This window comes from Centruroides vittatus, unplaced genomic scaffold (assembly GCF_030686945.1).
Source record: "Centruroides vittatus isolate TY-2023 unplaced genomic scaffold, ASM3068694v2 contig_482, whole genome shotgun sequence".
Lineage (NCBI taxonomy): Eukaryota > Metazoa > Arthropoda > Arachnida > Scorpiones > Buthidae > Centruroides > Centruroides vittatus.
In genome coordinates this window covers 476,231-503,527 of record NW_027122272.1, presented here as the reverse complement: position 1 = coordinate 503,527, position 27,297 = coordinate 476,231, and the positions used below count along the sequence as shown (strand labels likewise).

Here is a 27,297-nt window from a genome sequence, read left to right as displayed (position 1 = left end):
AAAGACCATCTGTATACAAATGAAGGTCAGTTGAGTGATGTCATCTTTAAAACAAATGGAAAAGTAACTTATGCTGTTTAAAATCTTATTCACAAAAATCACCATCTATTTATAATTGTCCATTTTCTTATAGGACCTTGTTTATATAATATAGTTCTCATTGTATAAACATTTAAACAACACAATATTGCAATTTTGATATCTTTTATATACTATATTTCTTTCATGTCTGCTACATGCTCATGTTTGCAAAAATATTATATAACTTGAGTGATAAACAAACAAACTAGTATTGAAGTTTACATAATTTGAAGCAAATAAAAGACTGCTTGCTAGATTCATTAAATATATTAGTTTGGAAATAGTAAAACTGTTAAAATGTTATTAAAATTTTATAATTAAATTGCTGACTTCTAAATTTAAAAACTTTTATTACTTTTCAAATTAATAATGACAACATAAACGACAAAATAATTTAAAATGGTTTAAATTTCCTTTTAGATTTCATTAATTCAATCCTTCTTTTGTCTTCTTCAAATTTTTTTCGTAATTCTTCAATATGTTTCATCTTAGATTCACGAATTTGAAATGTATAAAAATTAAGCAAGTTTTTCTTGGAACGCTTTTTCCGTTCTTTTGCAGTTATTTTCTTTTCATTAACTTCAGTCCTTCTTATCACTGGTTTTTTACTATGTTTTGACACAGTTATCCAACCTTCTTCATCAGCAACACCTTCCATTTCGATTGCTTCTTGCTTTTCTTTTTCAACTTTTTCATCGTATTGTTGCATATAGACATCAATTTCTTTCTGTAATTCTTCGATATTTGGAATATTATTATTATATTCTGTACACCATTTCTCGATGCCAACTTTCAAACGTCGATCTGATGTCAGACAACAGGGAGAACTTTCTTCTAAGATATGACACTTTTTTAAAGCAGAACTTTTTTTAAACACGATATAAGCAACACAAAATCCTTCAATCGGTTTATCCTTCGGAAAATATTTTGAATCCGGCTTTTCTTCATTGCCGAGAGTCGGTTTTTGATGAATGATAATTTTCTCTATGGAGCCGCATTTCGAAAAAATGGATTTTAGACTTTGATGGCCACAGTATGGCGGGACATTAACGACAAATAAAGTTCGATCTATTGGTTTAGATTCTAATTGTTCTCTCACACGATGCTGTTTGTAAAATAAATAATGAATAGCTATACTCGTTTCATTCACTTTTAAAGGAACCACTCTAAATTCACATGGTTTACTCGTGGCAGCCGCCATGTTGTTACAAGTTTTAGTGTTGCCAGCTCCAAAATTTAACGTTTATTGGAGATCTGTTGAATAAAACCATTAAGATATTATTTCTAGAATATTTTATTATTTTTTAAAATAATTTAGGATCGATTATTTTACTATTGTAATAATTTTGGAGATTTCATAATTTTATTTCTCGTGTCGGCATTGGAACACACAGAATTTTAGATATTATTTACCTGATATTTGGCTTGTAAATGAGTGACATCCAGAGCCGTCGGATATGATAAAAAAAAAATGACTAGATAGTTAACAAAAATGTCAAAAACAATGAGCGCGTGCCTAATAAATCGGATTTAAAACAACATTATAAGCAATCCAATGACAGCCCATTTTATTTGAAACGAATGTTTTCTAAACTATTCGCTCTATGAGCACGAAGAGGACCTTTTTTTTTTCTTTTGTAAGCCCATTATGGGTTCGGCCAGGCCACAAAAGGGCGACGTCCGATATATCGAAACGGACAACTCCCCGAAAAATTCCTGAGGTTTTTCGACCCGTCGGAATTCGATCTCTTCTTCTTTTTTCTTCAATTTAATATGGAGAGGAATTCGATCTCGGGTCCCCCAGAGCAGTAGGTTGCTGACGCATGCGCAATGTCATTTTACAATGCGAAGAATAACGTGCATGTTGCGTATCACACGTCATAAACAGAGTAACATGGCGGAATGGCAGACGAGTTTCAGTAAGTGTGAGGTCTTTCGTTGTTCAAAATGGTGTAAATTTATAACAATATTTGCAAGAACTTTGTTTCATCATAATTTCACAATTTCTACGAAATTCCCGGACAAAATTAACAGTTCACCCGGACAGTGAGTCAATTCCCGGACTGTCCGGGTGAAAACCGGACGGGTGGTAACACTATCAGTTATGGTAACCCTAACTTTAATTAGATAATAGAGTGAAAATGAGCATAGGAAAATTCTAAGGAAGAAACTGATCATCATTACAGTGACCATATTTTTTGGAGAAAATAAAGGACAAATCAGAAATTGTTTCATAATAAAAGAAACAGGTTGCATTTATTTGTTTCACTAAAACTAATAAGCTTTATAAAATTTATTTTAAACAATTATATTACTATTTTTAAAAATTTTAATTTTGTCACTTTTTACAAGAATGAACTTTTTAAATAAATCAGATTTATGTTTTAAGAATTCACAAAATTGTATACAATTTGTATACAGTTATATTTGGTATAAATGCTGGCTTCCAATGTTTTGAGCAATTGGGTTTTTCACTGGTCCACATAATGTTCACTAATGAAAATACTTGTTCAGTGAGACCATTAGATCCAGGATTGAATTTTGATTATGTAGCTTAAGCAAAATTGAACAATTGTTAAAATGGTTTTAATTAAAAAAGACATGTTTATCTGCAAAATATTTAAAAATTCAACCCAGGCAGGAATTATTGTTTTGTCAACATTCTTAATCTTTCAATGGTGATATAACTATATGAAAATCTGTCAGATAGCTCGCTGTCATTTATATTTATGTTCTAGTGATTGAAAATGAACAAAACATTTTTCTCAATCTTCCAGCCCACAGAATGGTTCTTGTAATAGAACCCATTCAAATACTTTCATTTCTACATAGTATGGATACTTTATAATACATACAACATACGACTGCTTTCATTTCCACAAAGCAGTTGTCCCAGCCAGCTATTTAAATAACCAATGCAAGTTCAGTAAAATTTATAAATTGCATAAAATAGAGGCATATTTGTTCCATGTGCAGGTGTAAATACTCAAGTTACATTTCAGCTCACAAAATAAAGGACAAAATGGCCATTTTCGAAAAAAATCTAAAGGTCAGAGCAGTGAAATGAAGTACATTTGGTCACTGTAATTATCATAGATTTCAGATACTTGAGTTTTTTTAGTATACATGTATAATCAATGCAATTTAATTCTCATAATTAATATTCATAAAATTAACACAGTATATGGAGAATTATAATTTCATATTAATTGTAAGCATCAGCTAAAATAAAGGAAAATTCAAAACTAAGAAAAGTTTTTAAAGTAGGCTATATTTAAAGTAGGTTACAGAAACTTGGACAAACTGTCCCAGTTTCCATAATCCCCTCCCCTCTTCAGACATCCAACAAAACTCAATCCCACTTAAAACCTTTATCACTTTATGAATGATAGATATCAAAAGTAGAAATGAAACATACAAGAAATTTTGAAATAAATATAATAAAATGCATGAAGTGTATAAAATTTAATGAAATGAATGGACGTCCACTGAAGTTCACCCCTCCCCCTCCAGTGTGGATATCATTTATGGATAGCCTCAATTTGAAAAAATGGCATTTCTTTCTTTCAAAATCAGTTTAGCAGAACTTCAGATAGTACTGGAGACAGTAATACTGTACATCAAGCATTCCAGTTACTATGACTGGCAAGTGATACAAGTGTCTGGCACAGACACATGTATTACTGTCATAGCAACTGGAATGCTTGATGTACATATGATGGATTTGGATGATGTAATAACTTATGATACATTTCTGACCACAATGATAGAGAGCTGACCACGTACTCTGTAACGATCGGTGTTTAATGTTAAAATGTCCAACATGTGTTTCTCCTTTGCTGTTCTAACCCATACTGTTATTATTTTGTCTTGTATTTGAGTTTATATTTGTATTTTTATATGCTATACTTTAGTTATGTACTTAATTCTCCACACGATTACATGTAATTATTAATTACTCTATTGTATTAATTGCCTCTATGGCACATGCTTTTAATTGTTATTGTCACTATTATGATTGCTGTTATTATTATTATTTTATTTATCTCATGTCATGCTGTATTGTACATCTAACATAATTTGTAATTGTCTTTTATCTTGGTTATGCTACATGGTACCAAGAATGTACGCATGTATGTTTCAATAAAATATTGAATTGAATTGGACTGATGCATTTTTATCTCCATTTAAGTTGTAGGTGCCAGAAAAAAGGAACTTCAAAAACAGAATACATTAAACAGGGATCCCCAAAGTCGTCGATAGAGCCAAGGGTCACTAAGGCATTTTTGGGTCCAAAATTAGTCAGGAGTTGATTGAAAATGGTTCATTAAAAATTATTATTAAAACATCCAACAGGTAAATTTGCATGCTGTAAGCAGATATTTTCTATGAAAACAGTGTATGGATCAGTCTTGTATCCAGAAATAAATTATTGGTGGCAAGAGAGGCAAACTGATCAAATTGTGACTAATATTTTTTCAGACAATACTCGGTTAATTAGCTACAGTTTAAATGTAAAAAATAACAGTAGCCCAAATTTGTGACGAAAGCAAAAGCATATACAGTTGAACCTGTCTCTCTCAAAAACCTGTCACAAAATTTTTTTTTCCCATATTTTCAGCTTAAATTCAATATATTTTCCATGTTTATCTCAAATAATTTTTCCCAAAACCTCTAACTCAAATTACAGACTGAAGTGTCAATTACAAATTCAAAGCTTGGCAACATTTCGATAGCATAAATTGCAGTCAAGAAACATCTCTTGCAATACCTAACATAGTTGCAATTAGCACCCCCCTTTTTTTTATTTTTACGAGTTTGGTTTGTGTCTTACTGGTTGAAGAAAGTCAGACATCAGAAACTATTTCTGTTAAGGTATGTCAAAAATCTTTTAATACCTAATATAGATATGTACTATACTTGCTACTATAATAAAATACTGCACCTCCAATCAAACCTATTACAGTGAAGGAACCTCTGTATCTCAAATTTTTTTCTCATTTCCATAAATTTCAAGATACACAGGCTCAATATATACAGGTATTATATATACAGCTTATGGACACTGTTGACTAAGCTGAGGGGTCTTAGCCATCTAATAAGTTAGTTCTCTTTAGCTATGAGTCTGGTCTGGATAAATACAGGCTCACCAGATTTAATTATTAATGGTATTAGCAAAAACAGAAGAGGGGTCAATAAAAGTTCAAGGAATGCTTGAAGGGGATTGACAGTCAAAGTTTGGGGACCCATGTTAAAGACACAGATAAGAAAATACTAATAAAGAAAAAGACATTTGAAACAATGGCCTGAATAAACTAAAAATTTACACAAACAGGTTAGGAACATACTGAATATCATGTCATCATCCTCTTGGATGGAGATACTTGGAGAAAAATGCATAATTATTTTACAAAAGATATTATATTTAAGTAGAATCTTACTTTCAATACAATTTTAAAATATGAAAAACTAAATTTTAAACATTAGAATATTTACATTATATAGAATATATTTTGTTTTGTCCAATGACATAATGTAGAAAAGACTTTAATTAAATAGAGTTATGAAACCAAAATAGCAAAATCAAAATCTTAAAACATTTTCATTCATATAAAAACAGACATAATCAGGTTCCATTAAAAGACTATAGAATTAGAACACTAAGATGAAAACTGGAACAGAATGTTTTAATTTAAAAAATGAATATAAAGCACAGTGCATGTGACTATTAGTATGCTACATCCACTGCCAATTAGGAACGTTGAATAAGTCTTGTAACCAGTATGTTTGAGTCTGATTTTAATTAAATTTCAATAAATATTTTACTGTTAAAACTATACAGTTATATACAATTTTGTATTTATTTGAGAACTAAACAGTGAAACAACTCAAAATATACAAATCTCATATTTGTGGATGTACTGTACAACAAAATTTAGTCATAGTTCTTCATATTAACAATGCATTAAATTCACAAATCATAATTTTTAGAATCATTTAAAACTGAAATTATTTGAGTTTTCTACATTGACAAGGCTAGGGTCATATGGAGTTCCTTTGAAAGGTGATCCTTCTTTATCCCACGCTTCCTTCAGAATATCATGAACTTTTTGTTGATTTGATGTTGGCTTCCCTAACAGCTTTTGCTGTTGATTATACATAAGTTCATCAATTTTTGCTTGAGCTTCCTGATCTAATTCTTCAAATGGCTGACTATTGTCAATTTTCTGTATATCAATTTTAGGTTCACCTTCTAATAAAGCCTCCCACCACGTTTCTTGAACTTTTTCCAGATTAATAAAAATGTGTTCACTTTTGAATAAAGTCCACATTGATTTTTCGACATTGATTTTAAACGTTAATGTCCCATCTACAATGGTTTCCCAATTATTATTTTTGTAAACACATACTTTTAAACTATTTGGTTTGATGTCTACTTTTACTTGCTTTCCAGATTTGATTGTGTCAGGTACATTAATTTTAACGTCTACTTCCTTTAAATTTTGAGACCAAGAATAATTCTCTCTCATTGCACCATTATAACATTCTGAGAGATTTTGAAAGTTTTCTTGAGACTGTTCTTTAATTGACTGTGATAAATCTGAAGTTTTGATTTTTTGGATATCTTCTTGGATATTTAAATCCTTTGCTTTTTGCTTCATTTCTGGATTCACTTGTGCTTTTACTTCAGTTTCATGCAAATCTTGAAAATTATCTTTTCCTTTCATCTTTTTCTGGTATAATTCTTCATTCTTCAGAGCTAACTGATGATATTTTTCGAACGCAGCTAACACCAACTTCTTGGGAATACCAGGAGGAAAACCAAGTTTTTCGGAACTATTATGTTGGATTTTGTAGAAATCAGTCCTTCTGAATAAAAACCCAAATATCACATCTAAAAATTTCATAATTTCGCCTTCGCAGTGAAGAATTCCCATTAATGCGTCTTCGTATTTTAAATGATCCGAATTCATTGTCTAATATTCTAGCAAACAACTTATTTCGATGAAAGAATTAAAACAAAATTCAGTAGTAACTTTACAAGTAAGACAGGCAAATGGGTTCTAATTCACAAAAACCTTCGTTTACAACTAAGAATCATTTATGATAGAAAATTTGCTTTTACACCCTCTACCGGGAAATTTTGAACTTTTGATATTTAACCATTTTTTCACTTCTTTTTTTTTATTAAAAATCCTAATAAATGTTTAAAATATATATACTAAGTTACTGTATTTTCTAATGTAAGTTTACTTCTAAAAACTTAAATTAAAATACGTAATAATTATTTTATTTTACATAATATATTATGTCGAACCAACGACATAACCACGATTATTAGGATATAAGGCTGACGGTCGGATGGCCGAGCGGTCAAGGTGACAGCCTACTCTCCGGGGATCCGGAATCGAATCCGAACGGCTCGAAAAACCCCAGGAATTTTTCGGGGATGATCCGTTCGGATATGTCAAGCTTAGTTCACACTGAGCGCGATTCGCTGGCGAAAGCGAAAAACAGAGCGAATAACACGTCAGACATGACGTCGTTTCCGACGAATTTTACCATTTCGCGAATCGCTGTGAAGTTCAGAACCGTCGAGCTTTTTCGCTAGCGAAAAGATGTCGCACCAATCGTATTCCCGCTAGTTGTCACGTGGATATTGTTGTTTTCAAGATGGCTACAAAAACTTTCTCACCCAATAAAGTAAATGTTGTAATTACGGATTTTTAATATTTCTCTCTCCCAGTATCGTTTTCTTTTCGTCTTATCTTTATTTCTCAATAAATAAACAAATGTGGTTAACGACAGAATATCGGAAGCGCCATTTTGTTTTTCGAGATAACGTTTTCGCTTGCTTGCAAATGATTGGCTGCTTAAAATTCGCAATCGCTTTTCACTTTTGATTGCATGGGTCAATTTCGCTAAGCGAATAAAACTCGTTTTTCGCTTTTGCTATTCGCTCAGTGTGAACTAAGCTTCAACCCCCGTCGCTTATCATCCAGCCGCTCCATTGTGGCCTGGCCAAACCCAAGCTGGGTATGAGAAAAAAATGCCCTCTTAGGATGCGACTATGCAGACGCGAGCGAGCGAATTTTCCGAGCGAGCGCGAATATGTGGCGAGAAGAGGCGAGACGCGATAAATATCAAAACCTGTCAGATACGTGCGAGAACCAGAAATTCGCCCTCGGCAGCGTTATTCCTCGCCTTTCGCTTGTGCATGGTTTTCCCTTGAGAAAACTGAATAGCTCGCAACCTCTCGCTCGCTCTAAATTTGCGTCTGCATGGTCGCACCCTTAGTGTCCAGGGTGGAGAGGGTATACTGTAAAATTATACTGTAATACACACTTGGCGGTGCACTACAGATTTATTTCGTTACTAATTACTCCAAAGTTTACTTCATTATAATCAGTTTGAAGGAATCATTATCAATAAATAAACAACATTATCATTATCACTTTAAAGCAACGATGAAAGGAATTGTGATCTGTAATGAAAACCGAAATATTGTTTTATTTAAAATGACACTGATACCGATACCAAAACTCTATATAATGAAAAGTTTTTATACCACTATCACAATTTTTGACGTCGAAACGATTACTTGATGTCGCCCGATATCATGACTTCCCGTAGCGAAATAATTATGAATGTAAAACGTAGTCATTGAATGAAGGTTTCATACTTTCTTGCATTTCGCGTACATCTAAGATAAAACGGTAATAATTTGAAAACGATTGATCTACGCATGCTTGACGGCATATCTGTAAAGTTTACAGATATCACTGGTTTTGGGTTTGACGCAAAATGCTAAAAACACAACGGAAGTTATTCCATATACACAGCAGGCGACTCTATTTGGTTGTTTCTCAGAAAGTTCACAGATGTCAGTATTTTTCAATTTGAAAATACGATCTCAATAAGAATACTTTGAATTCCGTAGATATTTTATCGTAATTTATAGAATCGTATACACGAATACGTTTCGTGTCGTAACGTGTCGATAGCAAATCTGATACAAATAATAATTGCATTATTTTAAATATAATTTGGTAGTTACATCGTATAATAAGAACAATTTTGTAGAATATGGGCAAAACACGTTATATGCAAATTTTCCATTTTTTCATTAGGGGCTGTTTATAAATTACGTCCTCCTTTTTCTTGAAATTTCCCTCCCCTCTTGTCCCAGTTTGTACAAGTTTCCGTAACCCCGCCCCTGTTCAAACGTCAAACAAAATTATTCATCATCAGTTAATATTAGATCTACAAATAAAAATTATGTGAATACTGTAGTGCTCTGTAATAAAAGAATGCATCACAGAGGATTGCTGCTCTTCTAACAGAGTTGATAACAATTTTATCACTGTAAATAGGATACTATTTTGATTTGGTTTCTCTTGTCTTAAAATATAATTTAATTTCATATTATAGTATGAATATAAAATATTAATATTTTTTTTTGTTTCGTAAACAAAATTTAGTGTAATTAATCAACAAATATTTTTATTTGAAAAAAAAATTACGAAAAGAAAAAGTTTTAGAAATTTTTCAGATTTTAATACAACGCAACAATAAATAGTATTGTTAAATTTTATTGTTTGAATTCCATTGTAGAAATCATACGATTCAGAAGTCGAAAGCTAATCGAGGTGAGATTTCGGTGCGTTTGCTAGCGGGATGTTTGCTGTTTAGCGCAGTCACTTCAGGAGAAAGCGCCGAATATACCCAGCCAAACATCGATGTTCAGATGTATCCTTGACACACCCTTGCCTTCTGAATATCCCGCTAGCAATGCTATCGTTTCGGTAATTTTGCTGGCGATTATTTAGTATCATTGCTTTGTAGCGAGGAATTAAATGTCACACAAGTGGAGAATAATGGAAGCGAGATATCGGAGGGGACGGCCGGATGGCCGAGCGGTAAAGGTGGCAGCCTACCGCTCTGGGGGACCCGGGATCGAATCCGAACGGGTCGAATAATCCCCAGGAATTTTTCGGGGGGTGGTCCGTTCGGATATGTCGGGCCCCGTCCCTCACCACCCGGTCGCCCCATTGTGGGCCTGGCCGAACCCATAATGGGCCTACTAAAAGAGGCCCTCTTAGTGCCCACAGGGCGGAAAGAGTTAAAAAAAAAAAAAAAAAAAAAAAAAAAATATCGGAGGGTGCATTTGCAGTTTGCCGACTTGAGCGACATGTATTTGAATTTTCTGCAAAATGCGCTTGTTGAAATCAGCTCATTTCGGCAATTGAGTAGCATAAAAGTTTCGTGAAAATAACAATTTAAAGTAGATTGTTCAATCTTCACTTCCTCAGCAGATTACTTAAAACTATACTCAAACACCAGAACACTTGCTGAGCTTACTGCAATTTTAATTTCTAACGTTTTCAACCTATTTTTTATAGGTCATCTTCAGGAAAATTTTACAGTTTTATATTCGAACATAAAGCTTTCGAATGTTCGCGACATTTAAAATTTTCGAATCTTTAAAAAATTGGATTTTTTGGATTCGATGGGGTAACGTACAAGCAGAAAAAAGGTGTCCCAATGGGAAGTTCCATGTCGGGACTCTTATGCGAGTTAGTGGTGCGTCAACTAGAAAAGGATGTCCTAAGATCATTTGAGGAGGACATTATAGTTTACAAGAGGTAGGTGGATGACATATTAATAATTTGGAAGGATGAACGAAGGATTGAGGATTTTTTTAATTGCAATAAATAACAATCCTCATGGGTTAAAGCTAAGGATGGAGCAAAAAAAGCCATACACAGCTCCGTTTTCTGGACATACCGTATTTTACGGACTATAAGACGCGCCTTAATTTTTAAGCAATTAAAAAAAAATACCTATAAGACGCTACGGACTATAAGACGCACCTGAATTTTGGAGGCAATTTTTCGAAGAAAAAAGTGCGTCTTATAGTCCGTAAAATACGGTAAATATAAAGTTCAGAATGGGCAATATACAAACAGCAGTGTATTTAAAGCCTACGCTTGCGCCACTATATATACCAGCATGGTCAAATGATTCGTTCAAGTATAAGATGTCAGCGTTTAAGGCGCTTATTAAAAGGGCATTCATATTTTGCACCAACGTACAAGATCAAATTAGGGAGATTAGCAGAATTAAGAAAGTGGCAAAGCAGTTAGGATATAAAGCGAACGTAATAGGATTGCTTAAGAGTTACAAACAACATGGAAGCAGAAGATTTAATAGAGAAGATCAGATCAACAAGTTCACATACGACAGGAAAATGGAGAGAGTGATGGAAGAGTTATGTAAATATAAAAACACAAAAATGGTATATAAAAGAGCACCAAGCATATACAGATTGCTTAGAAATGATAAAGACATAGTGAGAATTCAGGATAAAGCGGGAGTTTATAAAATTCCCTTTGAAAATGAGCAATTAGGCATGACAAAAGATTATGTTGGAGTCACTAGAAAAAATTTGGCAACGCGTATAAAGGAGCACAAATATGATGTGAATAAAGGGAATAACAACACCATTTTGGCGATCATGGGACAAACAGAAGGAGCGAACGTAAAATGGGATGAAGCAAGAATAGTTAAGACGGTCCGGTCCATTCCCCGACGATTGCGTTAGGGATGAAAAAAGTACGGCCGGATGGCCGAGCGGTGAAGGTGGCAGCCTACCGCTCTGGGGGACCCGGGATCGAATCCGAACGGGTCGAAAATCCCCAGGAATTTTTCGGGGGGTGGTCTGTTCGGATATGTCGGGCCCCGTCCCTCACCACCCGGTCGCCCCATTGTGGGCCTGACCGAACCCATAATGGGCCTTCTAAAAGAGGCCCTCTTAGTGCCCACAGGGCGGAAAGAGTTAAAAAAAAAGGGATGAAAAAAGTAGAAATATATAAGAGTAAGGTAAACGACAAGTGTTTAAATGCAAAGGACGCCAATGCTCTCCCAACGGCCTGGAAATACATAATAGAAAAAGAAATGGGATTAAAAAACCCGTAAAAGGGCGTGAGAGCTTTAACTGGTTTAATGTACTTTCGATGCAATATTTACAGTCAAACCTGTTTTTATGCGCTCTTTTTATGTGCGATTTTTTTAATGCGAATTTTTAATTTGTGCGGTATAGTTGGCGACTAGTCTCGTGCGATTCGTCATGTCTCACGTTGACTTATTATAGCTAAATAAACTTATTATAGCATAAATGCACTTATTATAGTAATATTATTGCATGAATATGCGAAAAATGAAATAATTTACTTTTTAAGTCAACAAAACACCACCTGGACAAAAATGTGTAAAACAGACGATAGACTAGACGATGCAGTCAAGTGCTGACATCTGTTGTCAATAAATTCTATTTCGTACGGTTTTGAGTTATTTTCTGTGAGACTTTTTTTTATGCGGTCCCTGTTGACCGCATAAAAAATATTTTTTAATTGTGTTGCGAAAACTATTTTTTTACAGCCATTCGTGAAGTTTCGTGCGATTTTTTATGCGTTTTTTTTAATGCGGTCCCTATCCACCGCATAAAAACAGGTTTGACTGTATTTATTTTTAGGTTTGTTGGTTTTTTTTTTTTTTTAACTCTTTCCGCCCTGTGGGCACTAAGAGGGCCTCTTTTAGTAGGCCCATTATGGGTTCGGCCAGGCCCACAATGGGGCGACCGGGTGGTGAGGGACGGGGCTTGACATATCCGAACGGACCACCCCCCGAAAAATTCCTGGGGATTATTCGACCCGCTCGGATTCGATCCCGGGTCCCCCAGAGCGGTAGGCTGCCACCTTTACCGCTCGGCCATCCGGCCTAGGTTTGTTGGTTAGTAGTGTATTAATAATTTGTTTGTGGTTGGTTTTAATATTTATTGTTTAATCGTTTAATGTAATAAATTTTTTAAAGATTCGAAAATTTTAAATGTCGCGAACATTCGAAAGCTTTATGTTTCGAATGTAGAACTGTAAAATTTTCCTGAAGATGACCTATAAAAAATAAATAGAAAAAGTTAGAAATTAAAATTGCAGTAAGCTCAGCAAATGTTCTGGTGTTTGAGTATAGTTGTAGATTGTTCGGTTATCTGTTTTCGTGGTTGCATGCATTGTAACGGAATGTCGATCTTGCTTCCAGAATATTCTTGAAGAATCGCATGGCATTCGCGGCTCGTTAGCTCAGTCGGTTAGAGCGTCGTGCTAATAACGCGAAGGCCGTGGGTTCGACCCCCACACGAGCCAGTTGTTTTATTTTGCAGATTCCGATCGTCGTAAACAGAGTTCACTACAGACTATGTTTTTTATTATTATTTTTTTGTATCTCAACGTAACGATAAATCCCTCGTGAGTTGAACTGAAGGCTATTCATTTAAACACGCATTAACACAGTGCAGTCTTCAGAACAGGTGTTTCGGTCAATGCGTACGACTTTCGCAGTAAACCAGAGTTTTGTTTCGTCGTAGCCGTTCGCACGTCAACGAGTCCCTTATTCATAAGCGGACAACGACGCCGCTCGGAGAGTTTCGTTGCAAACTCGAAACGGAGGTTACGAATATTTTTTGACGGACAGCAGCAGATCGACTAGCGCAAAGTGAAGAGATAAATGAAATAGAGCAGGAATTAGATTGAAACGAGTCGAGACGATTCCTGCTCGATGGATCGTTAACGTGTAATTATAGTGGAGTTGGCGGAGGTGGTACAAACGACTTCCCACGTGGTCTAGTGGCTAGGATACCTGGCTTTCACCCAGGAGGCCTGGGTTCGGTTCCCGGCGTGGGAAATTTTTTTCGCGCCCGCGTTTCTAAGTCGTCGATTTTTCGGGCATTGTTTTTTATTTTTCGAAGCAATCCTACAAACTTACGTTCGAGACCTGAAGTCCCGTGGAAACTTTTGCAGACGGATTTGCATGTTTGAGTGGGAGTAAAAAATAACAATAGGCAGCACCAAGATGCGGAAAAACGAACAAGAGCAACTACCAAAACTGAAGACAAAGTCTGCCCGAAAGGGACCACCATTTCTATGTCCGAAACACAAGAAATAAATGGTGGTCCCTTCCGGGCAGTCTTTGTCTTCAATTTTGGTAATAATAATCTCCATCGGACGAATGAATTTACAAAAGAAACTGTAAATGTGTCGTCGCTAGGGGGCAGCTTCCAAATCTACATTTTCCAGCGCTTGTTCTAGGGTACGTTCGTTAAGTCGAACGAGTTAAACGCGTTAGTAACGAATCGTTCGAAAAGTAGTAGTCTCGCTCAGTGCGCATGCTCCGCGGTGATGACGTATCGAACGAAACTCTAACGAAGCTCACGAAGGAAAGAGTTAGTTTACTTCATTAAGAAAATGGCGCCCGACGATATCGATGTTTCTAGATCTACTCGAGTGTTTAAATTGTGAATTAAAAGGTGAAATGATTGAAATAACTGTCCATCCGAAGCAACCTAAGAAAAATATTTTGGATAAGGCTGCACTAGCAACATTCATATCTTCGATTTTAGAAACAGCCATTTAGTTATAACGAATCGTTCGAAAAGTCTAACGAAACAAGAATAACGATGACGTCATTCTCGTTTAACTCGTTTGACTTAACGAACGTACCCCTAGTAGATATAAAGCAGAAACACCCCCTAGGATGAATAAAAAGCAAGACCAGTTCCTTTTTAGAAATTTTTAACTGGATATTTGCGTTTTTTTGAACTTCTGGTGGCATGTAGCCTATAAAGAAAGGTCTGTCGCCACGAACGTGTATAGTCTGGAAGACAAGAAATAAATGGTGGTCCCTTTCGGGCAGACTTTGTCTTCAATTTTAGTAAAAATAATCTCTATCGAACGAAAAAATTTACAGAACACAAACAAGTTCCCATGCCGTGAATCGAACCCGGGCCATCTGGGTGAGAGCCAGGTAGCCTCAACCACTAGACTACATGGTAGCACACGTTTGTCAGAACTACAATCTCTTTCCGCTTCGCATAGAATTCAGCGGTTGGGAGGGCAACGAGTATTCGAAAAATCTTGAGGATTTGCGATTGCCCACTCTTTTACTATTTGTTTTAACCAGATTGGTAAAATATTAATGCGTTAAAATAAATTTTAAGTTAATCTGAGAAATTATCAGCTAAATTTAAGTCAGCCGAATAACAGAAAAATCATTCTCGCCTGCGGGCACTAAGAAAGTCCTTTTTAGCAAGCCCATTATGAGCCTTGACCGGTCACGTTGTCCGGGACTGACCACTGTGATAGTCACGCGAGTGTACAATAGTCAACAAGAGGCAGTACACAAAAAAAAAATAACAACAATAATTTATTTTTTTTCACGTGATTAGCAATATACAGGATTCTTTCGGATTCCAACTCTTAATGTTATACACTATCCAAAACTGGGGTGAGGAATCGAGCGAATACAGAACAAAAGAACGCGCTCGCGACAAATAAGAAAAGATGGACTTGTAATCTTACCACTAACTTACACTAAATTATAAACTAAAAAGGAAAGGAAGAATAGCAAGAAGTTTTAGTATGTTAGAGGAGGTTATAAGGAATACTCGGGTTCTCTGGAATTGATTGGCTCTTCTGGTGGGGAATCACTCTAAGTCGTTTCTCGCTGATCTTTTTCGGATCTTTTGGTAGATTCTTCTTATACAAGGGACGTTGTCTCTCTCTCTCTTTACGTCAGCGGGTTGCTTTCTCTTTCTGTAGGCCAACTTCGTCACCCTTCTAGACGACGAGGAGGAGCGTAACTTTTGCACGTCTACCTTCACCGAGAGTCCGACCCAAGAATGAACCTTCTTATCGTTCTAGTAGCCTCAGGGACTTCACTTCCCATTGTTAACGTGGGTCGTGGAAAGGGTTACCCCACCTCACGAAGGAATGTTAATAGAAAATTCGAGAAAACAAAAGAACAAACAAAGAAGAAAGACAACTTAAAACTAAACTTATACAGTGGACCTTCGTTATAGCGCTGCTCACTATACCGCGCACTCGGTTATAGCGCGGGCGATGTTCGCGACGCGATAAACTCAAACACGTTTATACAGGTCCGTGCGGCGTTAGTGAGTAGCGCATTTTATTGTTACTGCGTATTGAGTAATTATGTATGTATTGAGTTCCTGCATGTATTTTGAATAGTGTTTAATTATTATATGCATGATGAGTAAAAGAAAAGCTTACAGTGTGAAAGAAAAGCTTGACATTATTGCTAAAGTAAAGAGGTGAACCGCGTTACACCGCGCCGCTCGGTATAACGCGGTTCACCTTATAACGCGGGTGTTGTTTCCCGCCCGACATGCGCGTTATATCGAGGGTCAACTGTATGTACATTAATATGGCGTATTGCCACACCACCTCCCAAAAAATTCCCGTAGTTTTTCAATCCGTCCGGATTCTATCCCCGTTTTAAGAACGATAGGCGTACCTAACCGTTCGGTCATCGGGTCGTTGAGAATATTGTATGAAAATCAACTTTTTAACAAAATGAAAACAGGAAATAATATGACAAAACTTTAATTAGTAAACACTACTTTGAGTTCACAAAAGATTAATACTTTGCGCATAGAGAAAAATAAAAAAAAGCCTCGAAACAAATTAGAAAATAGGCATTAAACTATTCAATAAATGCAAATCCATTGAATGAAAGATCAGATATGAAACTGACTTGGATTTGAAAAATAAAAAAAAGTAACAGAACCATTGAGCGATCTTTTGAGTGGAGGATCTTAATTTAGCGAGTGTAGCTTTATGTTTAAACTATAAATATATGTTTTATGATATAAATACTAGTGTCATAAATCTTATCTTAATTTGCGGTTCATATTTAACTGGATATTATTCTTGCTTCTTCGAATTTTTTTATCACTATTAAATCGGGCTTATTTTTTGTCACTAAACGTTTTTTAAAGAACATTAGGGCTTACAATAGTGCCTTTGGAATGGCAAGTTTTGGTCCCACTGAAATACTTGAAAGAAATTTGATCCCAACATACAAAATTCAAGCACAGATATATTATTTAATAGGTTCTTTGCTTTCTGCACAAGATAAAGATGCCAAATATTCTCAGATTTTTTGTTGCAGAATATCAATTCCAGTTAAGTCAAAGAATGGCTCAACTTCCAACTTTAAAGTCTATCTTAGTAAGTGATTTGCAGATAATGATTTATGAATGCAATCTCTGTGAAGTTGTTTTTCACATGGCCAACTCTATGTTGCATGCTCACGTGTTAGTAGCTGCAAATCTCTGTTCGTTTGTACTTCTGATAATACAATACGAAATGTATATCAAGAGGTTATTCAATGAGTTAATCTAGATAATATCCCACATCTTTAATAGGAATATTATGAATCTGTAACAAAGAATTTTCTGCAGATATACTTTTTAGGTAAGTAAATATAATTTCACAAAATAAGTATCTCCCGTCAACGAATGGTAACACAGCTATTGATAGTAATAAATAAATGTATACATAATGTAGTAAAATAGAAATATTCTTAAGAAAAATTATATGTGCACAACACCGGGTTATTTTATTTAAAATGAAATTTTCTTTAAATCAAATCTGTATCTGTAATTGTATAATCATATTTAGTTCAAATTATTTTAACTTAGAAATAGCGAGACATTGGGCATGTTTCTAAAGGCAATTATTATGCCACTTTTAAATGTTCATTGCTTTTCTTATGTAAATGAAAAGTATTAATTTAAATAATTATTGTAACCTATTGTTGGTTTATTTAATTTTCAAAAACACTACAGTAGAGCATCGATTATCCGACTTAATTGGGGACTGGGGTTGGTCGGATAACCGAAAAGTATGAAAAAATACATTATTAGTATAGTGTATTAGGCCTGGTTTAAATACTAGCCTCCCTTTCATGGTCGAGCCAGTGCTGCCAGCTAAAACATGCAAAAATTTAACAAAAATAATATTAAAGTAGCCAAGACGTAACCAAATATTGTAGCGCCACATCACTAGCGGACATTTGAATTTGCCGACTAGAACGCGGTCGGTTAACCGATAAGTCTGTTAATCGGGGGTCGGATAACCGATGCTCTATTGTAGTTTAAAAATTCTTTTTGAAATAGTCCACATGTAAATTTCATAAATTTACTCATTAATTTTACCGCGTTAAGCTTATGAAGCGTTTACGAATGAAGATATTTTTCCTGCAAGTCATTTTAAAAAAGTTTTATTTTCAAATTATCTAATCAAAAACGATAGCTAAATCAAAATCGTTTTAACTAAACGCTCTTTAAACTTATACTTCTTCGAATTGATAACTAAAGATAAGTTGTTATTAATATTAATGAATGCTGATATTCAGTGATAGTTTTCTTCGTTACTTTCGAACATTTTGAATCAAGACAATATCTATTATGGAAGTGAATTTTATAGACAGAGGTTGGGCTTGGGTCATAGCATTTGCATGCTTTTGGACACATTTTACAGTCGCAGGAGTTATTCTTACGTCGGGAGTTGTATTTCCGGCAGTGGTGCATAGTTTTAATGTTTCTAGAGAGGAAGCATCGTGGCCTTTCACTCTTGGAAATATATTTGCTTTTATAGGAAGTAAGTATCTTAAAATTAAATAGTTAATTAAAATTTATGCTATTCGTAACAAATGTCAGTGTTAATCCTCCTTAGTAACGAGTCATAATAGAAACTTTTAAAATAATTAATATTTTAGAAAAATTTTTTAAATATAAGTGAGTACATTTTAAGAAATAAAAATAATATATTCTTACTTTTAGATATTGACTTTTTATAGTTTACTAAACGAACAACGATAATTGACTGCTAAATTAATGATTCTATTGTCATGCATCGTACCAGCTTCCGGCTGATTAAAGAGCGTGCGTAAACAAATTGGAAGCATGAATCAGCATGAGCTGGTAAAAGAGTATATATATATATTCTTTTATCAGCTCGTTGTATATAGTATATAGTATACGTTGTAGACATACTCATAGCTATGTCTACAACGTTAAGATCGCATATAACATATCGAATTTGTGAAAATACAAAATCGCTCGATAATCTGGTCCAGAAAGTACCGGATTAACGAACTTCTATTGTATTATATATGCAGCTGCTACTTTCTTCTCTTTTGTTCTAAATTAAATCTGTAATTCGAATTTGTTCTTTAATGGTATTCGTCTTTTGTAATTGCTATACAGAAAAACAAAAATTCTTATCATGTCAACTGCTATACAGTAGAGAGTCGAAAATCGGAATCAATTGGGAACTGGGGTTGTTCCGATTAGTCATTTGTTCCGATTACCCATTATGTACGAAAAAATACATTAACCTGTCCGATGTTCAAATTTTTCTCCATTGCGTGTCGCTTCGTATTGAATTTTTCTCCGTTGCATGTCGCTTCGTGTTGAATTTTCGTCGATTTTAAGCCTAACGAAAATTTTTATAATAATAATCGAGGCTATCGTAACGTTAAAAATTATTTCTGCATTTTGTACAAACAAAATAAATATATTGAAGAATATAAAAACATGAAAATTATACTTTAGAAGTAAATCTAGTATCAAAAACGTTCGATTCAGCACGACACAGTCCGACTGAAAATCGTTCCGATTACCGGCGATTCCGATTACCGGCGTTCCGATTAACGACTCTCTACTGTATTTCAAATTTTTGAAATCCTGTATACTTTTACAAATTTTTTTTTCCCTACTAATTACAACCTGGATAACAGTTTGTGATTTAGAAAAGAAATCAAATATACAGTATACAGTATTAAATTTTATCAACACTCAACAGGCTATTATGCAAAACATTCTCTTATGTTATATATTTCGATCTAAGCTAGGTCTAAGTTTCCAATTTTTAAAGTTACAAACTCCGAACACAGTATGAAAAACACCAACTTGAAAAAGTGATGAGCAAAAGAAAACTTACAAACCAGGAAACAGGTTTTGCATTTTCTGTTCTGCTTTCGATTTTTCTGATAATGTAGAAACGAAGCTTTAAACCCGTAACCTTGATTTGAAACTTTAATGATGAGGTTTCTTATCATTGAATTAATCTGAAACGCTAATTACATTTTATACTAATCCATGAAAATTTTCTTAATAAATGAACAATTGTATTTGGAGGAGTTTAAAATTTTGATTTTTGTGAATTTTAAAATAAAAAACAAAAAAATCATTGTACAGGTTGGTGCTGCTTTGCAACTGACGAGGAACTAAGAGAGTATTAAATGCAGAGAGTGGAATACAAAACAATCGCTGTATGGTTTGTCTTGGAAAGAAAATAAACTTTATAGATAGATAATATTAGAGATAGAAAAATCATGAATTTAATAATAATTGTCACGAGAGGGGAAAGCTAAAGAATGAATGTAATCCTTATCTTAAATTAGCTGTAACTGCCCTCTTCTGATATGGAAAAAGTAAAAAATGTAGATCTAATTCCTGTTAATGGATATGTTATCTTAAAGAATACCAAATGTACATACATGATAAGTTGGTTATATTTTCTCTTGTCCTATTTCTAAAAATTCAATGAAATAGATTAAAGTTTATAAGGTTTAAGTGGAAAAATTTATCAATTGTGAAAGAACGTTTTGCAAACGTTTTCACCCGAGAAAATAGAGTTTAAATGGAAATGACCAACAAATCAATTCGAAAAACTATTATAAAATTAAATACTTCACAATAAAACTTTACACAATATTTGCTAAACAATCTTTAGATAAGAAAAGAACACAGTAGTTTGATAATCTTTCTAAATTAAGTACACCTGTAATAAATATAAAGTTATTCAGTTTTATAAAATTTATTTTTTACATATAATATGCAGTATTTTTATCTTGAATGTTTCTATTTGACTAATTATCGTGAATCATGCTTTCTTGGTCCCATCAGCTGTCAAATAGATAAAACAATCGAACGCTGGTTGCGGTTTTGTGCCTGACAAACGATCTGCCTCGTGGCAATCTTTATACGAGGAAATGGAAGGGTAAACATAGACTTTGTTTTATTTGCGCGCGCGCACTTACAGACTATATTTAACCTAAAATTTCCTATTTGAAAGTAAATATGTAATAAAACAGTCTATGTTTACCCTTCCATTTCCTCGTATAAAGATTATTAAGTTTCGATATTAGTGAATGTGAAACTTGATGCTGTCATCTACTGGACAACTGAAAATTTTGAAGAGTTGAATAAGAATGGAATTAAACTCTGTAGACAAAGGTTGGGCCTGGGTGATAGCATGTGCGTGTTTCTGGACTCAGTTAACAATTGGAGGAATTCTATTTTCATCAGGTGTTATATTTTCCTCAGTTGTAAATACATTTTATGTTTCTAGATTAGAAGCCTCATGGCCTTTCACTATTGGAAATATATTTGCTTTTATAGGAGGTAGGTTTTTACAATAAAATTTTCATGTAAGAATTTTAATCAAAACTGCCAAATTTTGACAATTTTAAATAATTTTTTTAAATAAGTTTTAAGCTTAGTACTGTAGTTAAGCTGCAATTTGAAATAAAAAAATTGTAGACCTATTCCTATTGTCATCCGTCTGTCTTTAACGGAAAAGTATGATATACAGAGGCAAGACACTACAATACTAATTTAAAGTGGAGAGCATAGATTTTAAGTTAAATAAATTAAAAATATGATTAAAAATTGCAGCCTGGCATTTAATGCTGTAAAACTATTTTTAATATAAAATAATAATAATAATTTTTACTTTTAGTTAGCATTTCTGGTTTGCTGCTGAAACTTCTGTCCATCCGAGTCCAAGTAGTGTCTTCATGTTTAATATGCTTTTTTGGAATTGCATTTTCATATTTTTCTAAAGACATATATTCCTTAAGTATATTGTATGGAGCACTTAACGGTAAGTTTCTAAATTTATTTTTAGTAGTTAACATTTTATCTATAAAAATATCATTTTTAAATTTTAAAAATTAAAGTTTCACCTGAATGATTAATTAAATTTTTAATATTTTTAAACGCTAAGCTCTTGAAACTGAATACTTTTACATTAATTTTAAGTTTTCTTTTAAGAACATGAAATCAACTACCGAACTTTATTAAAAAAATCGATATTTTAATTGGTGTTAAAATAACCCATTCAAACTTTGTATAAGTAACAATCTGGTTTCTGTAATGTTTAGAAAAATTAGTGACGTAGCTTCAAAATGTTCTAGGATCGGAGCAAAGCGATTAACTACTGAGTTAAAGTAATCAATATAAAAAAGTTGACATATTTTTAAAATTTTTTTAATTGTATGATGAATGTATATCTCCAGGACCAGAACTGCCCAGAGGGGAGAGCTGCAGATTCTTTTGGGGCCCGGAGTAAACTTGGGGCTGACCTATAAAAATTAACGTTTCTTTTACTAACATAAAATTTTTAAGACTTTTTTTTAAATAACCTGGTGGATTCCAAGATATTGTAAAAGTAATCATAAATAAAGACTATCAAACTAATAAAAAAAATTTTTTTATGAGTTTCGTTCAAACGATTCAAATTAATTTCGGGCTCTCAAATTCGGAATATCTATAAATGATATGAACAATTACAAAAATTTTATAGTATCTTTGAGTAGTAAGATCATTAATTTATAACGAACATTATTCTAATAGTTATACAAAACATGAATTTTTTGAAAAAAATTCTCATTAACATATTCAATCTTTCTACTTTTATCCGTAATAATGCCCTTAATACACCAGTATTTTATTTTACCTATGTGAAATGTTTTGAATATTTTGATAAATTTCCATAACTTTTGCAATGATCATATTAATAGACTGAAATAGTTGAAAGTCCACTAGCACAGTGTTGAAATAAGATGATATATATATATCACCGTATTCAACACTGGACTAGTGGACTTACACACACATATATATATATATATATATATATATGTGTGTGTGTGTGTGTGTGTGTGTGTGTGTGTTCCACAGCATATATATATATGCTGTGGAACACAGTGCGAGAAATCAAATATCGGTTGGATGTTGTTCGCGTCACAAATATAGCCCATATTAGAATCTGCTAAAGGCGAGTATTTGTTAATAACTGTGAACTGCTGTATGATTTGCTTTCTACTATATCTTCCTAAGTTGTTTTGGTTTATTTACAATTCATTAATGAATTGCGATCAGATCATTTGTAAACACCCTGTATTATTCTGAAAAGGTTATTGAAAGCTGTCGGTGCTATATCTAGCGAAGGGAAAGAAAAGTGAATGTTAGCGTTTTTTGCAAAAATTAATTTTGAGAACAAATTAATAAAAAGTAGATTCAAGCCATGAAATGCTAAATCACATGCTTTGTAAAAAAAATGTGTAAATTGTAAAAGATCTGTATGGTAGTTTATTACATGATTTAAGGAACGTTAGACATTTCTGTATTACTGTATAACTTACATGATTAGCTGATCCAGCGTCTAGCATTTTGCTGGACTGTGTGTCATTTTGTTTTATTAATATCTTTAGCCCAATAAAAACCATTGACCAATGCTGAGAATGTAATTTCCAGCAAGAGAAGTTGCACGTGCCACCGTTTATTCAATTATTGGAAAGCTAGCAACAATTTGCATCGGCTGTACTGCATCTGACATTACCTCGATGATTTGCCATTATGGAATTTTATCAGAAAGAGTCACGAAATGGAACGCCAGAGAAAAAATGAGCTTGGCATTAGATGAGTATAAATATTTACCATATTTTAAAAGTTAAAGCATTCCATTTGAAAAATATTTGAGGTAGAATTCTCTGTTTATCTGGACCAAATGCACCAACAGAAAAAGATATTTTAAATAATAACTTTTGAATTGACGAAAAAGAGTCTGTTAGATATGTATATTCCAAAAGCAGCGCTGTTAAATAAGTATAATTATGAGTTGGATTGTTATCAATTTTCTCGTTAATTTTGTGTTTACGTGAACATGCTTGAAAAGATTATTCCAATACGAAGTATATGTTTTCACCAAATTAGGTAAATAATAACGAAATTTAGTAAAATATTAAATTATTATTACATAAAAAAATATATATATATTCGTTATAATCATTATATTACACGCACATACACACGACAGCCGATTGATTCGTCGTGTTGAAATAGGATATTATATTTCCGGAGTTTTCCGTTTGGATGACTTCAGTAAATCGTCGCTTATGTTCACCAATGTACACTCACTTTTGTGTGTGTACACGGTCTTTCACGTAACACCAGAAAAAAAATTCAGAGGCACAAGATCTAACGATCGTGATGGCCATGTACTGCCTTACAACTCCCTGTCTGTTTTTCAATCTCTCTCTCTCTCTCTCTTTAAAAAATACATATCGTATTTTCCTGCGTATAAGATGACCCCCGACTTTTACAGTTAAAATATAGAGTTTGAGATATACTCACCCTATAAGACGACCCCCGACTTTTGAGATTTTCCTGGGTTAAAAAGTCGTCTTATACGCCGGAAAATACGGTAATAATTATTCGCACGGACGTAACTAGTTTCTCTAGGCTATAAAGTTTTTTTTTTAAATCTATATCTTCTTAATTTGTACATTTTATCTGAATTTTCGAAGGACGAAGTTTCCACTCTTCTAGTAAAATGTGTGTTTCATACAAATGAATTATGTAATGATAAAGTGTATGTATTTATCATACAGCGCGCCTATTAATAAAGTATTAATGAATGCAATTTTACGCTAGATATCAATATAGATAATCTCAAAGGTTGGATTTTACTTGTTTCATTCTTTTTCCTCCAGTTGTGCGCTACAATTTTGAATATAGATAATTTTTTCATAATTTTTACAAAGATTTTATTCCAAGATGTAATAATATTTTTAAAATATTAAAAATGCTTAGAAATTTTCATGTTAACGAATGTCAAATTTTAAATAATTCACTGCACTTGAATTAAATAAGCATTTTAAAATTTTATGCATTTTTATTTTATTATATAAGAAGAAACTGAAGTTTCTTTTTCTAATAGTTTTTAATATAAAGTGCTTATCCTATTCATATTTTTCAGGTTTCGGTGAAGGGTTGGTCAACGGATCCAGCATAATCCTTATTTCTCAATATTTTAATAAATATAGAACTATCGCTACCGGGATATTGTTTGCAGGATTATCAGCAAGTTGCATGATTCTTCCACCATTAATAACTTATTTGATAGAAGAATACGGCATTAATGGCTGTTTCTTGTTACTTTCTGGAATTGTTTTAAACGGTTTACCAGCGGCTTTATTGTATCGTTCCGCCCCAAATATTGAGAAAGATACAGATGATGAAAAAATAGAATCAACTTCTATAGACTCTAGAACTTCAGATCAGTTTTCATTGGTTACAAAAGAAACGGAGAAGTCAAGCAAAATTCGAAATGTTATCGACGAACTAAAGCAATGGCGACAAGTGTTTCGATATCCAATGTATTATCTTATTACAATTTCCTTCGGATTGTTTTGTTTTTGTTACTACTCTTATCTTATCATCATTGTAGATTACGAACTAGATCATGGAATTGAAGAAGAAACGTCTGCATTTTTAATTACAATATTTGCAGCGTTTGATTTGCTTGGAAGATTGACTATTGGATGGTTTATTGATTTTAAGTTTTTTACGTTGAGAACTGTTTCGATTATAATGTTTTTGGTATTAGGCATTTTATATATCACGTTGCCTTTCTGTGTAGATTTCCTCTCATTATGTTTTTCTGCTGCGTTTTCTGGTTATGTGGATGGATGTATATTTACGAATTGGATCGTTTGTTTCACCGAATATTTACCCTTATCAAACCTTCCAGGTGCTTTGGGGACTGGCGCTTTATTATTGGGCGTTATATCATTATCTCTGCCTTTTCTCATAGGTAAGTTAATTTTCATTTTAAACTTAATGGAATAAAATACAGTGTGTAATTTTATTTCTTAATTTTAACTCTTATTTCATAAATTCAGATTTTATAAATTAATAGAATTAGCGAGGAATAACAATATGTAACATGTAACAGTTTATTTTAAGGAGAATGGAATGATATTTTTTAAGTTTGCTTAACAAAATTAGGAAAAGTCGCATCAAAAATCTATTCATACAACCAGACAAAAGCCTCAAAACTAAACGAATACTGAGTACATTATTCTGATATATTGTTCACGTTTCCTTGGCAGATCGTTGAACAGATGATTGTTAATGTTCGAAATATTCCCGTAGTTGGAATGAAATGTCGTGATTTATTACAAAATCGGATAACCGAATTTTTATTCGATTACTCTGAAGTATTTAAAATTACTAGCGATTCTCATTCTTATTGATTTGACTTTATAAACTTCCAATTAACTTCAGTGATAGCTACGGTTAAGAACACAATGAGAATATTTTCAGCTTTAATATGAAGTATATTTTATGTAATTAATTACTTATTGTGTAGAATTTTTTAATTACTTTCTAAAATTAATTTACAGGTTTCTATAGAGACGTTTATCAAAGCTATGATTTGTTATTTTACACGTTTGGAGTGATGCAATGCTCGTGTGCGGTATTTTGGATATTCGAACCTTTTTTCTTAAAGCTTCAGAATAAAATTACGAACAAGGCAGCTGAACTAAATGGTAGAAAGTGAAGAAACGGATGTTTACTGTTAATTTATGTTTGAAAATTAGGAATTCAAATATTTGCTGTTACGCGATATCAAAATAGATTATTATAAAAAGAAACTACAATTTTGTAAGAGTTCAATTAATTCATGTGAGGTATTTTGATACACTGTGTGTGTTTTTTATATTAAGAAATCATTTTTGTAAATATTGTTTAGTTTTGTAATAAGTGACAATATATTTTTATTAAAATTGTTTATTTTATATTTATCACAAATAAAATTTCTAAAGTGAAGAAGTGTTTTTCAAATCCATAGAAATAAGTGAATGCGTGAGAATCAAAACGAGATAAGTCACAATGCTGAGGGTATGCAAGTAAAGTCGGGTTTAGTTTGTTTTTGCTGTGAACGATCAGAATGAGTTAATAGTATATGTAAAGTTATCAAGAAATGGCTATTGTTATTTTCGCTTAATTGTAAAACATGTTACGTTCTTGCTTATCCGTTCTTATGCCATTTTAAACACACTACCGCATATCCCAGTGCAAGATTTTTTCTTTTTTTTTTTTTTAATTTTTAACTGCAGCGATGGATCATTTATGTAGGCTGTATCATAAAGACATCGTAAAGAAAGGTCTGTACTTTTTTCCTTAGCTACATTAAAGAGAATGTTTGTTTCACCCGAAGT

At 33.2% G+C, this 27,297-nt stretch overlaps 3 protein-coding genes and 2 non-coding genes across 6 annotated transcripts in view; 3 read left to right on the top strand and 2 right to left on the bottom strand.

The window, feature by feature from the left end:
- Nucleotides 1–411: 411 nt before the first annotated feature.
- On the bottom strand, nucleotides 412–1,292 carry LOC136977884 (ribosomal RNA-processing protein 7 homolog A). The gene has a single exon (XM_067273475.1). It carries the CDS (start codon nucleotides 1,280–1,282, stop codon nucleotides 476–478), a length of 807 nt encoding a protein of 268 aa, XP_067129576.1. The 5' UTR covers nucleotides 1,283–1,292; the 3' UTR covers nucleotides 412–475.
- Nucleotides 1,293–5,865: 4,573 nt separating this feature from the next.
- LOC136977923 (nudC domain-containing protein 3) overlaps nucleotides 5,866–27,297 on the bottom strand; it is a 215,607-nt gene continuing 194,175 nt past the window's right edge. Inside the window, exon 2 of the mRNA XM_067273538.1 lies at nucleotides 5,866–7,117. Within this exon, the coding sequence (XP_067129639.1) occupies nucleotides 6,075–7,055 (981 nt within the window). The 5' untranslated portion in view covers nucleotides 7,056–7,117 and the 3' untranslated portion in view covers nucleotides 5,866–6,074. The remainder of the gene's footprint in view (nucleotides 7,118–27,297) is intronic.
- Nucleotides 13,210–13,283, top strand: TRNAI-AAU (transfer RNA isoleucine (anticodon AAU)). Its single transcript has one exon. It is a non-coding gene; the product is annotated as a tRNA-Ile (tRNA).
- On the top strand, nucleotides 13,750–13,821 carry TRNAE-UUC (transfer RNA glutamic acid (anticodon UUC)). Its single transcript has one exon. It is a non-coding gene; the product is annotated as a tRNA-Glu (tRNA).
- LOC136977919 (monocarboxylate transporter 12-like) lies at nucleotides 18,193–26,814 on the top strand. Of its 2 annotated transcripts, none has more exons than XM_067273530.1 (4): nucleotides 18,193–18,599; nucleotides 21,747–21,890; nucleotides 25,050–25,886; nucleotides 26,479–26,808. In XM_067273530.1, the coding sequence occupies exons 1-4, from the start codon at nucleotides 18,407–18,409 to the stop codon at nucleotides 26,634–26,636; spliced, it is 1,332 nt and encodes a 443-aa protein (XP_067129631.1). In that variant the 5' UTR covers nucleotides 18,193–18,406; the 3' UTR covers nucleotides 26,637–26,808. The 2 variants fall into 2 exon arrangements, with proteins under 2 accessions (XP_067129631.1, XP_067129632.1); XM_067273531.1 differs by lacking the exon at nucleotides 18,193–18,599 and adding an exon at nucleotides 21,176–21,409 and having other exon boundaries at nucleotides 26,479–26,814.